At 39.7% G+C, this 16,635-nt stretch overlaps 1 protein-coding gene across 1 annotated transcript in view; it reads right to left on the bottom strand.

Moving 5' to 3' along the window:
* Positions 1-16,635, bottom strand: part of DNAH11 (dynein axonemal heavy chain 11) — a 390,076-nt gene that overhangs the window by 323,979 nt on the left and 49,462 nt on the right. Inside the window, exons 15-20 of the mRNA XM_088833659.1 lie at positions 10,699-11,031; positions 9,604-9,858; positions 9,350-9,519; positions 8,896-9,118; positions 4,190-4,306; positions 3,990-4,076 (exon numbers count right to left, since the gene is read on the bottom strand). Coding sequence (XP_088689785.1) covers positions 3,990-4,076; positions 4,190-4,306; positions 8,896-9,118; positions 9,350-9,519; positions 9,604-9,858; positions 10,699-11,031 — 1,185 coding nt within the window. The remainder of the gene's footprint in view (positions 1-3,989; positions 4,077-4,189; positions 4,307-8,895; positions 9,119-9,349; positions 9,520-9,603; positions 9,859-10,698; positions 11,032-16,635) is intronic.

Genomic DNA, 16,635 nt, shown 5'->3' with positions numbered 1-16,635 from the left:
TATTAATTATATTTGACGATCTTTTGAATTTCTGCTCTTTCTGTACTGCCGTTCCCTATTTATTCCTAGGATTGTGGATTTTTTTTTTTCCCTTTGCTAATTCCACCTGGGATTTGTCAATATAGTTAGTCTTTTCTGAGAATCAATTTTGGCTTTGTTTGTCCTCTCTTTTCTTGAAATACGCATACTGGAAGTCATTTCAGCGATGATTTATTGATGGTTGATGCATTCTTCTTTTGTTTACCTTAAGTATACTCTTGTTACTGAAATATAATTTTACACAGGAGAATTGGGAAAAAATCATCTATCTCCCAGCTTCCACTGTTGCTGGTGACAAATATGCTCTTACCTCAGGTATCACTTCTAACAGGTAATCTGTCTTTTCTATCTGGATGCTTTAAAGGTTTTCTCTTTGCCATGGGTATTCTGTAAGTTCATTGTGATGTGTCCAGATGTTGACTTCGTATTTAACCTTTATCAGTGAACATTGTCAATCAGTTGATTCATGCTTTGACCAGTTCTAAAAAATAAAATCTCAGCTACTGTATCTCCGCTGCTTGTCTAATGTCTGCTTATTCTCTCTCCCAGGAAGTCTGAGTACAAGAGTTAGACATCATTCTAACTTCTTACTCTGTATCTCTTCATTTCTTCTGTATTTATCTCCTTTCACCTATGTGCTGTCTTCCAAGTGATTCCTTCCAGTGTCATTTGCATTTCAGTAATCCTCTTTAAAATTTAACTAGTTCTCTAACCACTACTGAGTCGAGTCTTTTAAAATAATTTTATTTTTCATTTCCATAAGTTCCTGATCCTTTTTCAAACTCAGCTGATCATTTTTGATAGTTTCAAAACTGAGAACCTGCTTTTTTTTTTTTTTCAGTATTACCTTTTATTTCCATAATAAGTGTTGGGTTGTTTTGTGTGTGTGGCTGTACCACATGTGGGATCTTCGTTCCCTGACAGGGATCAAAACCAGGGCCCCTGCAGTGGAAGCACAGTCTTAACCACTGGACCACCAGCGTAGTCCCAATAAATGCTTTCTAATATCTGACATTTCAAATGTGTCTGTATCTGTGGTTTGCTCTGTTGGTCCTTATGCATGATGGTGTTTTATTTTACTGTAAACTCAAATTTAACTAAATTTAACCTGTTGGGCTCCTGAAGAGATTAGAATAAGATCACTTTATTCTCTTCTATCCAGAGGAGATCTGGAATTGCTTCTATTGTGTGCTAAGAACTATCGTAACCATTTCAGTTTCCTGACCTGGAAATTCCTTAACCATAAGGCTAGTACAAAACTGAAACACAACTCTTGGGAGAACAGGCCCATGTTTACCAATTCCCAGAGGATCCTCTTCTCCGTTTTTTCCACCCTATTCTGAGCAAAGACTGTCATCTCAAAGGCTCCCTGCAGGCTGCAGAGTTTCCCAGCCCACTCACTCATTAAGGGTAAAAGCGAAAGTTACTCAGTTGTGTCCAACTCTTTGCAATCCCATGGACTATACAGTCCATGGAATTCTCCAGGACAGAATATACTGGAGTGGGTAGCCTTTCCCTTCTCTCGGGGATTTTCCCAACCCAGGAATCGAACCCAGGCCTCCCACATTGCATGCAGATTCTTTACCAGCTGAGCCACCAGGGAAGCCCTTTTAAAAGGATCTCCTCCGTTGCCTTGAAAGGGCTAATTATAAAGTTCTAGACTTCTGGTACTTTGATTTGCCCCTACAGCAGCACAGGCTTTTATGTTACCCTCTGCTTTCCATCCTGGTTTCAGCTACTCTATTTTCCTGCCCTTTAAAGATTTCTCTTGTTTTCTTGGGAACTCAGCAACAGATTTAGAATTATTTATTTGTGGACATGTTTCAGCATCCACTTTACAAAAGAGGAATTTTCAAAATGGCTTGTCAACCTCACTCCCCAGAGGCAACAGCCCTTTTTATTTTTAATTATTTCCCTATTAGTTATACTAATTATTCCTAGAAATATAAATCTAATTATTTTAATTCAATTGTTCACTGTATCTTTGGTTATGAAGAAAGAATAGCACATAATATAAATTTCCCAGTAATTGGTTATAAAAGGAGAGATGTACCACACCACTCCCCTTGTTCCTGGTGGGTCAATGGTTTCCATCTTTTGGAGTGAAGGGCCTTGAGTACTGGGACCTACCATGTCAGTCCAGAACAAGCATCTACCTGACTTGGGTTGAAAATAGTTACATGAACATTAGACACGCTTACTGAACAAACACATAAGAAAATGACTTCAAGATAAAAGTAACCGAGTCCTACTATATTCAAAACTTTGTATAAATCCTCAACATATTCTGTAGGTGCAAAGTTAAATATCTGACTTTTAAATATGTAACTATATGGTGTTATAGTACAGTATGAAAATGGTAAGACTCAATAAATGATAACTGCAGGAAATGTTTACACACAGTGCGTTAGTCAAGGAAAACCATTTCCCCATCCAATCTGTTGAGACCACCTGCAATGTAGATATAATCTTAAAAAAAAAACTGTATTAAAATATTATATCCTACTCCCTTTTCAGTGAATATATTAACCACTTTCCCTCAGCCAAGTGAAAGAAAAGACCTCATGCTATAGAATGGTGTTTAATGAATGGTTGAAAGCAGTTAAAACTAAATTCAAACCAAAATTTGGAAAGAAAAGTAAAAAACCATGTCAGCTACAAGCTTTACAACAGTGTAAGGAGTATTTTTTGGCCATCTGATGCAAAGAACTGACTCACTGGAAAAGACCCTGCTGCTGGGAAATATAGAAGGCAGGAGGAGAAGGGGACGACAGGGGACTAAATGACAGGATGACATCACTGACTCAGTGGACATAAGTCTAAGCAAACTCCAGGAGATGGTGACGGACAGGGAAGCCTGGCGTGCTGCAGTCCACAGGGTCACAGAAAATCAGACATGACTGAGTGACTGAAAAACAGCAAAAGGAGTAAAGACTGTCCCCAGCATGAAGTCAAGTCAGGATGGCAGCCTACATGAACCCAGAAAAACTCCCGGTCCTTGAATCTAAGCTTCAAAGTCACCAGTTAGGCTGTTAGGTTAAGAATTCTTAGGAAAACAAAGATATAATTTTTCTAATAAAATTTTAAAACGTTTTTTTCAAGCCTCACAAATTATGCACCATTTTGGATTATCTGCCTGTTACATACATTCTTATAGTCAACTATGATAAAGTAGCTCATTATGAGCTGGGATTGAATGACTCAATAATATTTGTATCCAGAATCAAGAATAAGTTATGGGCATTCACTTGAAAGGCCCTAAAACACTAGCCACCTCCAGAAAACCACATAACATATATCTGGGGAGTGAGCATGGGAGACATATATAGTGTGCAGTTGGGAGTGAGACTGAGGACACGTGATCAAGCCTAAAGAAGAAAGTATAAAATGAGGCAACAGACATAAATCAGAGGCTGGGGGACGAGTAAGTTATGGACTTTTCTTACTAAAATTAAGAATTATGAACCAAGTATCACATAGGAAATAGCACAATGGTCAATATTACTCATCTTTTAAAAAAATAGACAGCTAAAATTTTAACACTGATTCTGTCATTAACTGTGTTATCTCCAACAAATTACTCAGTTATACATGATTATATCTTTATCTGAAAAAGAATAGAAGCTATATCATAGGGATATTGCAAGAACCGAAATAAATAACATGTAACATGCTTAACAAAGTTTTTGACATATAAAGTATTTAAAAAATAATAGTAGTTGTTAGTTTCATTAGTATGAGTACTTTGATGATAACAGCATTCTGGGGAGACATGATTTAAATCACAATATAATTTACTTGGGGAAAATGGTTTATAACTGGGTTTTATAGAGCTAATTCTCAACCCATAACTAATTGCAAAACTAAGGTAAAATATAGCTGTATCTCAGTGTCCAATTTATTTTTTAAAATAGCTATTAAAACACAAAAGATCACTGCAAGCACATTACCTTATCGAGTACTGTATATGGATTTTCTGCATTAAAACGAAGGGGTGCATAGAATCTGAATCTCTCTCTGAACTCTGCCTGCTTCTCCTGATGAAGGCATAAAAAAACAAAGTGGATCTCAAACAAACAGCTTCAACCAGTCTTATGAAACCGTTCTTAAACAAACAACGACAACAAAACAACTTTGTTAGCTAGCTTACGTCAAACAAAACACACGCTTTCCTGATAAGAGAGACTTCTGCATTTTGGAGAGGCGAGACTTCATGTCTGACAGTTGCTGCAATCTTTTTGGTAGTTTCCCATCTTTCCGGCAATTCCTGCAAAAACAAAGGTGCAAATGGGAAATCACTGCAGCACCTAAAACAAACCAACTCCACAGGATTAAATTATCCTAATCTTTCTCCACTAACCCATAGCATCCTTTCATTCCTGTATAAGAGATGGTGTTTATACCCCAAAAATTAAAGTGATTAAAAGGCTCAGAACCAGGCTGAATCCCAGGCTGACACACTGGCACCTCTGGAGTCACATCTTCCAAGCACAAACCAAGCTGTCCTCTGAAACTGACCTCAGCATAAATCAAAATGTTTTCAAAATAAACACAAATTACCAAATTATTTTGCTACTGAGGGAACAAAATTAAGTGCTCTGGAAATGACTCAGTTGATCTAACACCTAGAAATGGCGCCATGTTTAGCTAGTGAAAAAAAGATGTTTTGGATCTGGTGGGCAGAGATGAAAGTATGAATCAGTCTTGTCCTTCGTTTTCCTCTGACTCCCAAAGCTGTGTTTATACTCGCTCTGAATGGAGAGTTTGAATGTTTGGGTTAATTGTAAATGACAAGGATTTTCAAAGTAAGATGAGGCAAAGGGAAGGGAAGGTTAATTCCTACTTGATGGAGGACAAAGCAGTCACGAATTGTTCAGGTAACAACTCAACTCTGCTGCCCTGACTACAATGCAAACGGCAACAGCAATTTTCTTTGAAGAGCCCTTCTGTGTAACTGCTGTTGAAAAGCATTCCTTGTGTCCAGACTAAGAAAGCATTGTTTGGGTCATCTCCCAGGACACTGAAATTGTTTTGTCACACAGAACCACCCACGGTGATGGGACTCTACCTGTGTATCTGAAGTACAAAAATCAAAGGTTTTAAAGACTATTTTATAACCTTTGATAAATATTTGATAAATGATTCAGTAACTGTCAATTATGAAAAGTGCACTGTGCTAAGTATCAATTGTATCTGAGTGGTGGAGGAGGGCTACAGAGGGAAAACATATGCTTTAGACAGATATTGCTGTATCATCTGTCAGTGTGAATGAGAAGCACACAAAATAACTTTTTTCATGACGGAACGTGTTAACTTCGATCAGGAGCTGTTATGAAATTAAAATGCAACAAGGTGTCATGACAGAAACACCCAACCAGGCCAGGAGCTAAGAGACTTGGGCTCTAAAGCTACCTGGTTTTTATCTTGTTTTTCCATCCTTCTCAACAAAACTCTGCATCCTCATCTCTACACAGACTCACCCTGCAATTCCAACTGACCCCACCACAGAACCTAAAAGTTTCATGGAGTCCCTTCAGGGCCATGGGAGAGAAGACACGAAGAAGTCTCATCGGTGAGCTCAGGTTCTTTAACCTTCTTCAGCTACACTAGACCAGGTGCTACCTGCTTCATATTTGGGGATACCAAAGAAGTTCCACTTGATAAAAAGTAAACTGTCATTGAAAACCAATAGATGAGATGACCTCCAAAGTCTAGCTGATACTGGTTCACTCAAGGAGGAGACACTGCATCAGAGGCTCACAGCAGTGAGTGGATTTCAACAGGGAGAGATAAGGGTAAGATCCCTCAATATCTTATAAGATTTCCAATGCAGAATGGAGTGAGAGTGTGGGCTCTATGGAAACTGGACTGGATTCTGGGGCTAGGGGCAGTCAGTGAAGGTTTCTTAACAGGGAAGGGACCTAAAAAAATCTAGATTACAGGTGTAATCTAGCTTCAGAGCATACTGTAGATAAGAGTATGAGGACACAGCCATGCCTAGGGGTTTTAAGCATCAAACTGAGCACAGGCAAGTTTGGGGAAGTGTTATGACTGCTAATGGTTATTAAGGAGAAAGAGTAACTCTCACAAATGGCTTAAATTAAAACAAATCTGGTACACTGTTATCCCCCACAGGCAACCTGAACTGCCTATAAATCTTATATTTTCCCCTGATCAGCATGAATTACCAGCATTGAGACACAGGGCTAAAAGTGTGGTTCACTTTTGAAATCTTGAAAAGCTTAGTATTTTCAATATTGTCAAAACTGTAAGGAGTGAGTCAAACTTATTTTTACAGAAAAAAAGCAGAATACCACATTTGCTTTTATCCATCTTGGAAACGTAAGAGTCCATTAGAAAACACGTAAGCTAAAAAATGCATAAAAGAATTTTAAATCTTTCACCGGACCACAGCACTAAAATTAAATATATGAACCCCCATTTCATAAAAAAACAGTCAGAACTAAGTGACTTGATCAAACATGTCTCCATTGCCACTTATACTTTCCTCATTAACTTATTGTTGAACAATGTATATAAGGTGTCACGTGTGTCAGGAAAATTTGTCAAAGACTTAAAAATGACAACAGAAATGACGGGGACCTAGCTTTAGCAAAGTGTGTGTATTTTATAATACAAATTCTGGAGGCCATGACCCAAATCCCCCTATCAGTTGCTTCTATTATGGCTGGTTTCTCTATATGACATATTTTCAGGTTCAAGATCCGACTCAAAGAATATCCCAATCTTCCTAAAAACAAACACAGTGTGTTCTACTATAATTATTTAATCTCTCACTCTTGTTATATACTATCTATCCACATTTTCTTTCACTCCAAATCAAACTAGATTTTCTTTTAGAGACAGATTTTACTTAAAATTTAATAATTCACATACAGTAATTCTTTGTAGCCAACAGAGCACTTGTAAATACATTGTTGCAATGAGTCTTCACAAACAAAATGTGGACTATAAAATGGAGCAGCAGAAGTGAAAAACATTTTGGCAATTCCTCAAAAAGTTAAACTTAGAAACCACATAACCCAGTAATTCTACTCTTAAATTTTTTTCAAAAAGGGACTGAAAACAGGTGCTCAAATAATTCTGCACTAATGTCCACAGCAACATTATTCACAATAGCCAAAAGATGAAAAGACCCCTAATATTCCTTAATGGGTGAAAGGCTAGACAAACTGGAACACATACACACAATAACCCCTGATAGGCGAAAGGCTAGACAAACTAGAACATACATACACACACACACACCTGAACATCATTCAGCCATAAACAGGAATGAAGTAGTGATATATGCTATAATGTTCATGAATCTCAAAAACATCCTGCCAAGTGAGAAAAGCCAGACACAAAAGGTCCCATATTGTATCAAACCACTTATATGAAGTTTCTACAATAAGTAAATCCATAAAGACAGGAAAAGATTGGCAGTAACCCCAGACTAATGGCAGGCAGTAGGGAAGTAGTGGGGAATGACAGCGAATGGACATGGCGTTTCTTTGAAGGTGATGAAAATGTTCTGAAACTATAATAGATAGAGGCAGTGGTTACACAACCTTGTGAATGTACTAATGCCACACATTTTGAAGCAGTTACGTTTATGTTATATGAACTGTGAATTTCACCTCAATTTTTTAAAAAAACACGGGGAATTGGAGACAGTATAGACAAATGTTAAAAGTGAGGGATCTTGAGGGATATTTTACTGAAGAGGAAGCATGCTCTGAGACAAACATATGAGATGGATTTGCAAAAAAGAAATCCTAGTTTGAGTTTCATGCTTGAATCACTGAACTAGACAGAATTCAATAAAAAAGTTTTTTTTTTCACTTAATGCAGAAACTGATCACATTGCAAAGTCAAACGTAAACCCGTCCTGGAAGCTGGTAGATGATGTAAATATATAAACTATCTATAGAACTTCAACACGAACATGGGACTAGCATCTCAGTGGTGAGATTTTTATTCATGAATTCAGTTATAACCACAAAGACTTTGTACGTCATAGCAGCCATCAGGTCTGGAGAAGGCAATGGCAAGCCACTCGAGTACTCTTGCTTAGAAAATCCCATGGATGGAGGAGAAGCCTGGTAGGCTGCAGTCCGTGGAGTCGCTAAGGGTCAGACACGACTGAGCGACTTTACTTTCACTTTTAACTTTCACACATTGGAGAAGGAAATGGCAACCCACTCCAGTGTTCTTGCCTGGAAAATCCCAGGGAAGGGGGAGCCTGGTGGGCTTCCGTCTATGGGGTCACACAGAGTCGGACACGACTGAAGTGACTTAGCAGCAGCAGCAGCAGCCATCAAGTCAATCCAGAATATTGAAAGAGGAGGGTGACACAGAAATCCTGTTTAGGAAACAGTGATTTCTCCATCCAAATTGGGCTTTATTTATTCTTTATTAACAATGTCCACGATTTGTTTCCAAAGACTAGGACAGTTCTCAACTGACAGGCAATTTTAGATGAAAAAGAGGGCTGGAGTTCATTTCACATGGGAAAGTGAAGATATAAGAGAAACCCCCAAAAAGTCCTTGAGAGACTCTCTATTACCTGAAAACCTCTAACACGAAGATCGTGACGCACGGCCACGCAGAGCAAGGATTTGGGCATGAACTACCCCTAGATTTGTATGTCCTGGCTTCACTACTCGAGTGGCCCTGAGAAAACTATTAAGTCCCTTTCAGCTTCAGATTCCTAAGCTGTAAAATGAAAACATTAATATCTATAGTATACGTTGCTACGAGCAGTCCTAAGAGAGTACACGTGAAGAATGAATGTGGGTACAGGAGGTGCTCAGTTTACGGTAATCGTGACTATTTTACCACTACACTCACCTTCAGCTGAGTATAGACTTGCTCAGGCATCTTCTGGCCATACAGTTCCAAGAGTGTGATGGTTTCTTTCAGTGGTTCAAAGAGTTCATCAGTAGCTCTCTGTCGGCTTCTTACAGCCAGAAGATGCCCCATAATGTCAACTAAACCATCATGGTCACCTTCACTTAATTCTCTCTGAAGTCCAGCATCTGTCTCCTTTATAAATTCTTGTAGCTCATTCAGGCTATAAAGACATGAATGTACATACACATATACAAACACAAATTAAACTCATTAAAACTTAGAAGTATAAGGCTTTTGACTGATTCTTATTTTCAGTATTTACCTAAGTGAATGCTTGTTAACTGTATTATAAAACTGGCAATTTTAATGCTCTTAAAATTAATACATCAGTTTTAAGAAGCAGTCAGGTATGAAAAGTTATAATTCCAAATACCAAAACACAAAGGGCTACCTGTCGATGACAAATCTCAAAAGATGCTCCTGAAACATCCAGCTCCATTTCCTGATAATGTTCAGCAAGCTCACTTTAAAAGGCTTCATGTCCACCTTGAACCAACTATCAAACACCCTGAAGTCATCAAACTTGCTCATCTGAACATACAGAGCCTCATAAATGTCAATCTATAATTAGAAAAAAAAACAGTCACTGTGCAACATCTCAGTCAAAACCCAGAAACTAGGTCGACTGCTTAGGGTTTTCCTTGCCTGTTCTTTGAACTGCTCAAGTGTTGGTGATTGTTCAGGGACCTCTTCATTCACGTGAGGCTCCATCTCCTCGGCCGACACAGTACGGCCATACAGAAGGAAGTGCTTCATGAACTCAGCTCGGTCTTCTATCCAGAGGTAAGCATACGTGTCCAGGGTGTTTCTGAAGTCCAAGACTTTGCTGATAACATCTGCTACTCTCCTCATGATTTCCTGCCTACCTTCTGCCAGGCCCAGCATGGTGTCCACATCACTCTAAACAACAGGAGAGCCAAGCATTTACAAAAGGCAACCGTGTTCTCTCAATTATGCGCAACCTAACACTCTCCAAGGCCAGTTTTCAAAAGGAGAATAGTTGGTAAGATAAAAAATTGTGTTGCCTTTCCCAAATTTTTTATGTTTATTATCCCAATTTTGAATCATTAATATAAAAGCTAATTTTATAATTAATAATAATTGTCATTAACATACATGTATTTGTATGGGCATTAAGTATTCAAATGTCTGGGGAGTTGAGTAAGCACATTTGTTTGAATTCAGGGAAGTTGCAATCATCTATATCTTTTTTTGCCTTTTAATCTGAAATATTGTTTCTTAATATTTTCTCTTTTGCATTTATATATCAAGAATGAGGTGCTTTCTTTCATGTGGCTTTATCCCATTTTAAAAGGCTGTTCTAAAATCAGGATCAGCTCATAGCATCTTGCTTTTAGGTTAGTTACAAATAAAATTAACCATACTTGGTATAAATACAGCACAAAAGGGTGAACAACAGAAGAGAGAACACTAGAATGTTTTGTGTATACTCAAAATTGAAGTATATTCAGAATAAAAGCTTTGGAATTAGCTTTGCATTTGTAACTCTAAACATATGTGCAAAATTGGATAAAATACATGTAAGTATGTTGAACTTTTAAAAATATATAAACTTTTTAAAGAATTTGTTTCCTTTTAAGTTTCCTTGATTCCTCCGTATTCTATTTTCTGCATTCAGTATTCAGTATCACTATTACTAAATGCATTTATAAGCTCTTAATCTATTAATATGTATATATAATTAACAATAAATGTAATACCTATTTACAAATAGCATACCTGGTAGTTTTCTATTTCCAGATGTGCTGCTACTCGCTTCATCTGGGCAGACATTCTGAAACTACTGCACAGCATTTCTTCCACCAGATCATAGAAGCCATCTCCAGCCTCTCTTTCTAAAGAAGGCTTAAACAGAATCTCTGGGGGCATTAAGATCATTTGTGCTTGAAAAAATGGTGCAGGTTTCAATTGTTTCTCTGTGTTCTTCAGGAAGAAGTCTAAGTCATGCATTATTGCTTGAAAAAAGCCTTCTACCACGATGTCATCAATGAATTCTACATAAATCTTCCAGGCATCCAGAGAAGGATTGGCTCTGAATAGCTTCCTATTTTCCTACCAAAGACAAGTATTAATAGATCAGTGGACATGAGTTTGAGTGTACTCCAGGAGTTGGTGATGGACAGGGAGGCCTGGCGTGCTGTGATTCATGGGGTCGCGGAGAGTCGGACACGACTGAGCGACTGATGTGATCTGATCTGATAGACAACAGTGAGTACAAAAATGAAAGCTGTTCATTTAAATAGTACATTAAAGGGGCAGCATTTGGGGGTGCAACATAGAAACATTCAAATGCTTGGCTGTAGAATCTTAAGCCAGATGGCAATGACCTAAGCAGGATTTTGTAATATTTATTTATAAAATACATTCAAAAGTCATTCTTCAAAGGAGAAATCATTATGACAACTGCTACCTACAAATACAACAAACACTACACTATTTCCCAAAGCATCCTAGATGGATGGGGCCTGGGACTTGACCTTCCAGGCCCTCTCCTGTAAATGAAGTGCCCCCACCCAACCAGTCGTCCAGAGAACACCGTAATGTGATAACCAGAGGTCACTAAGTCAGCATAGAGTGACGTGCTCTAGGCCATTCTTGGAGACTTGCACTGTACTTATGTTAAAGTCCATTAACCTGGTTTAACCAATTGTTTCCAAACACGAAATTATTTTGGGCCACCCACCTATGAGCTGCTGGAGGAGTAATACTAACTCTGCTTGGGAAACACTGACCTGGGAAGTCCAACCTCCCTTTGTGCTTTGATAACATCAAATTCCTCAAACTTTGCATCTCCCCATGGGTGGGTCAACGGGCACAACAGCCTAGACATGGACACGGTTAAGGACGGCTAGAGGTTGGGTGCAGTGTGGCAGGTTGAGGGACAGAGATTTGAAAAGGTGAGGTGAGCAACAAGGCTGGTTCCAGGGGTACCTTCTGAGTCGCAAAGGTTGAAGTCTATACAGGTAAGAGAGTAGATGCTGAAGACAAAAGGTACTGTGACACAGAGAAAGTGTGTTAGTCACTCAGTCGTGTCCGATTTCCGATTCTTTGTGACCCTGTGGACTACAGCCTGCCCATGGAATTTTCCAGGCAAGAATACTGGAGTGGGTGGCCATTTCCTTCTCCAGGGGATCTTCTTGACCCAGGGATCAAACCCAGGTCTCTGCACTGCAGGCAGATGTCTTTACCATCTGAGCTACCAAGGAGGACACAGAGAAAAGATGACAGCAAACTAGCTGATTATAAGGTAGATAATGCTTTCTTTGATTATTCACCACTGTGGAGATACGATCCAGGATTCAAAGGTGTGTGCTATAGGCAAGAATCAGAACTACAGAGGTGACTCTCAATCCTGATAAAGCAGGGCAGAAATTAGCAAGTTTTTGAGTGTTTTTTTCCCTCTAACAAATTTAAGAACTGCTGTTTTCAGGGATGCTGTCTTTTCCACCATCCAGGTGGAAGCATTCACATCTGTGTGTTGTATATGACCCACACCTCTGGAGCTGGGCAGTACACACCCCAGACAGCTGTGCACAGCAGTCCTGTCCCCACTGCGGAAACCGGAAAGGAGAGGTACAGAGGTCAAAGGGGTGAAAAAATCCTCAAAGACGATCTCGTTCAGGCTGTGCATCTTGAAGGTATAAAACAAACACCTAAAGTGAGCCCAGCATCCCATCAACAGGAGCGAGAGCTAGAAGCCAGTCCTCTTGACTGCTTAAGGCGGGGTTCTGTGCGACACGCCACAGTAATACACCTCTGATTTCCTCACTGTTCATGCTTTCTCACATCAAGAGACTTGGTGTAAATCACTACAGTGCTGCTTACAAGAAATTGCTGTTGTTTCAACAATTTACAGTATAGGGAGGAAAAGAAAAAGAAAGGAGAGCTTTGGGTGACTAAATGAGCACTCGGGTCCCTTCCAGACCCAGTCTTCCATGGTTCGGCCCTTCTCATCATCTTAGACGCTGACTACAGACATGCACTGAGAATCGACAGCCACAAAGGGCATGGCGTGAAAAGCCAGAACTCACCCACCTTCTGCTGGCTTTCCATGTCTTTCCCCAAAACCACACTCCTCACTGGAAGTCTGAGGACCAAGCTCAAAATGATGTGCTAATAAGAGGTGGGGCAATCATTTAAAACACAGATTATAGAAACAAGTACTTGGATCATTTCTATTTTAAAGTTGCATTCCCTCAAGTTGGAAGCTCTCCACAGCTCTTGGTGACTTCAGAGCTTCTTGGTTTTTTACTTAAAGGCAAAAAGCAGAGTCTACTTACTAGAAGAAAATCTCCAACATTATTTTGTAAGAATAACACTGCAAAACCTTGCTTGTGACTATTTCCAGTAATATACTGGAAACAATTTCAATGCATTTTGATCAGGATTCATAAATTTTACTGTCTAAACCCCCAGGTTACTGTTTAGGGAGTCCACTTTTTTATTATCAAGAAAATACAATAGAAGAAGCTAATCGTAACCCATCATCTATCCTCCATGAGACAGATTCTAAGGCATAAACACTCATAAATGTGTCCTAAAAGCCACAGCATAATTCACAGTATCTTGGCAAACTAGGAATAGTTAATGGCATGAGTAAGTTAAGATACTGCTGAAAAAACTTTCTTCTTTACATATCATAACATTCCTTTGATTCCTTCAAGCCTTGTTTGTTTAGTTGCTAAGTCATATCTGACTCTTTTGAGACCCCATGGACTGTAGCCCGCCAGACTCCTCTGTCCATATTTCCCAGGCAAGAATACTGGGGTGGGTTGCCATTTCTTTCTCCTGGGGATCTTCCCGAACCAGGGATCAAACCTGTGTCTCCTACATAGGCAGGCAGATTCTTTGCCATTGAGCAACCCGGGAAGCCCCAGCTACCCAGGCCTTAGGGAGAGCTTTCAGAGGGAGCATGGCCCTACCCACACCTTGATTTCACACTTTTAGCCTCCAGTCTGTGTGAGAACACAACTCAGTTGTTCTAAGACATCCATCTGTGGTACTTTGTTACAGCATCTGTTACTAGCAGCCCAAGAGTGCTAACACAGGCATTTAGCAAAAAAAGCAGTTTCTGCCCTAACACCTGTTACCAGTAGGGAAAACTAATACTTCCTTAGATATTTCAGACAAACTTGGAAGTGAACAGTCTTTGAAACCCATATGCATTTTTCAATTTTTCCCCCCTATTTTGTGACACTCAGTACAGCATATCAAATGTACCACATGTGACTTTTTAGTGAACACATTTGCTGCTTTTCAGATACTGTCTTCACAGAATTCCAAAGCCAGTCTATGCAAAACTCTCCGCTTGAGTGGACATCTCTAACTAACATGCCCAAAGACAAATCCTGTCTTTCCTCTGCAACATCTTGCTCTCCCACAGCCCTCCTCAAGTCAGTAAAGAGAAACTATTTTCCCAGTGGCCCAGACCAAAACCCTTCGACTTCTCTGTCCCCTGACTCGTCAGAGAAAATATCCTCGGCTCTGCCTTCAAAATACATCCAGCACATGACTACTCTTTACCACTGTCACCCTGACCTAAGTCATCATCACCTGGATTTTAGACTCATCCCCTCATGGTCTCTTTGTCTACCATCTCCTGTCTCCCATTTCACTCAACAGGGGAAGCCTATGAACAGAGAGTCTCCAGCTTCTATTTCCCTTTAGAGCAAAACCAAAGTTCTCAAAATGGCCTGCTAATCCTGTGCGATTTGCCCTTAAAAACAGGCACTCAGTTGTGTCTGACTCTTTGCAACCCCAAGGACTGTAGTCTGCAAGTTCCTCTGTCCATGGAATTTCCTAGCAAGAATACTGGAGTGGGTTGTCATTCTCTTCTCCAGGGGATCTTCCTGACCCAGGGATGGATACCATGTCTCCTGCATTGAAGGCAGATTCTTTCCTGAGCCACCAGGGATTTGTCCTTAGTCTCTTTCAAACTTAATTATGTGCAATTATTCACCTTGGAAATTACACTTCAGGCAGGCTGGCTCTCTAACTGATCCTTAGATACGCGACCCATTATTGTTCAGTCCCTAAGTTGTGACTTTTTGCGTCCCCATGGACTGCAGCATGGCAGGCTTCCCTGTATCCTCCATTATCTCCCAGAGTTTTCAAACTCATGTCCATTGAGTTGGTGATGGTATCCAACCATCTCATCCTCTGCCACCCCCTTCCCTTTTTGCCTTCAATCTTTCCCAGCATCAAGGTCTTTTCCAATGAGTTGGCTCTTTGCATCAAGTAGCCAAAGTACTGGAACTTCAGCTTCAGTATCAGTCCTTCCAATAAATATTTGGGGTTAATTTCCTTTAGGATTGACTGGTTTGACCTTCTTGCTGTCCAAGGGACTCTCAAGAGTTGTCCCCAGCACCACAATTCAAAAACATCAATTCTTTAACACTCAGCTTTTTTTATGGTCCAACTCTCACATCGGTATATAACTACTGGAAAAACCAGAGCTTTGACTATGAGACCTTTGTTGGCAAAGTGATGTCTTTGCTTTTTAATACACTGACTGGGTTTATCATCACTTTGTCATGCGACCAATACTCCTTCCGTAGCTTTTGTACTTTGATACTAGAACATCCTTCTTTTGTTTTCCACATAGCTCGTTCCTTTTCAGTTCTCAGCAGAAATGCTACCTTAGTAAAGAGGTCCTTCTAACCACCTCAGATACAACGTCCACCCTGCCACTGATTCTCTCTCTCACCATCTCTGCTTTATTTCTCACCACTGCTCCTATAATCAACTGAGGTACTATTATATATTTGTTATTTTCTCTTTCTCTATTCCCTGACAAGGATGTAAGGTTTAAGAGACAAGACTGTTTTTTCTTTTGCTTTGCTTTCTCTGTCTTCTGCTCTTTGCTCTTGTTTTATTTTGTATCTTCTCTTACCTTGATAACTCTGGGATAGTGCCTATCGCTGCTTTAGAAACTCAAGTACTTGTTTTAAGGAGAGTAACTACTGTTGTCTCCCTCAGGGGATGGTTGAGAGGGTTACATGAGATGATGTAAACACGATGGATGTCACATGGAGCATTTACCCAACAGCGGTGGCTACTGACAGCATTCAGCACAGGCGAGAACTGTGACCAAGGGAACAACGCCATTCCTGGCCTCGCTGTTTTACCAAAAGATCCCACATTCCTGTCTCTTCCCTCAGAAATGAGCACAGTAAGGTCTAAGACATTACAGGCAAGTAATACAAATTCCTCCATTTTTAATGCTTAGTAAAACCAAACATAAAGCTCTTTTGGGTCCAATAAAAGAGCCTTTCTGAACTATTTCAAATCTTAAAGGATGATGCTGTGAAAGTGCTGCACTCAATATGCCAGCAAATTTGGAAAACTCAACAGTGGCCCCAGGACTGGAAAAGGTCAGTTTTCATTCCAATACCAAAGAAGGGCAGTGCCAAATAATATTCAAACAATTGTGCTCATTTTCACATGCTAGCAAGGTTATATTCAAAATCCTTCAAGTGAGGCCTCAGTAATATGTGAATGTATAAGATGTACAAGCTGGGTTTTGAAGAGGTAGACAAACCAGAGATCAAATTGCCAACATTTGTTAGATCATGAAGAAAGCAAGGGAGTTGCAGAAAAACAACTACTTCTGCTTCACTGACTATGCTACAGCCTTTGACTGTGTGGATCACAACA

This window comes from Moschus berezovskii, chromosome 3 (genome assembly GCF_049115385.1).
Source record: "Moschus berezovskii isolate FMDL1 chromosome 3, NW_MosBer_1.0, whole genome shotgun sequence".
In the NCBI taxonomy this organism is placed as follows: Eukaryota; Metazoa; Chordata; class Mammalia; order Artiodactyla; family Moschidae; genus Moschus; species Moschus berezovskii.
This window is presented reverse-complemented; position numbering and strand designations above follow the sequence as displayed.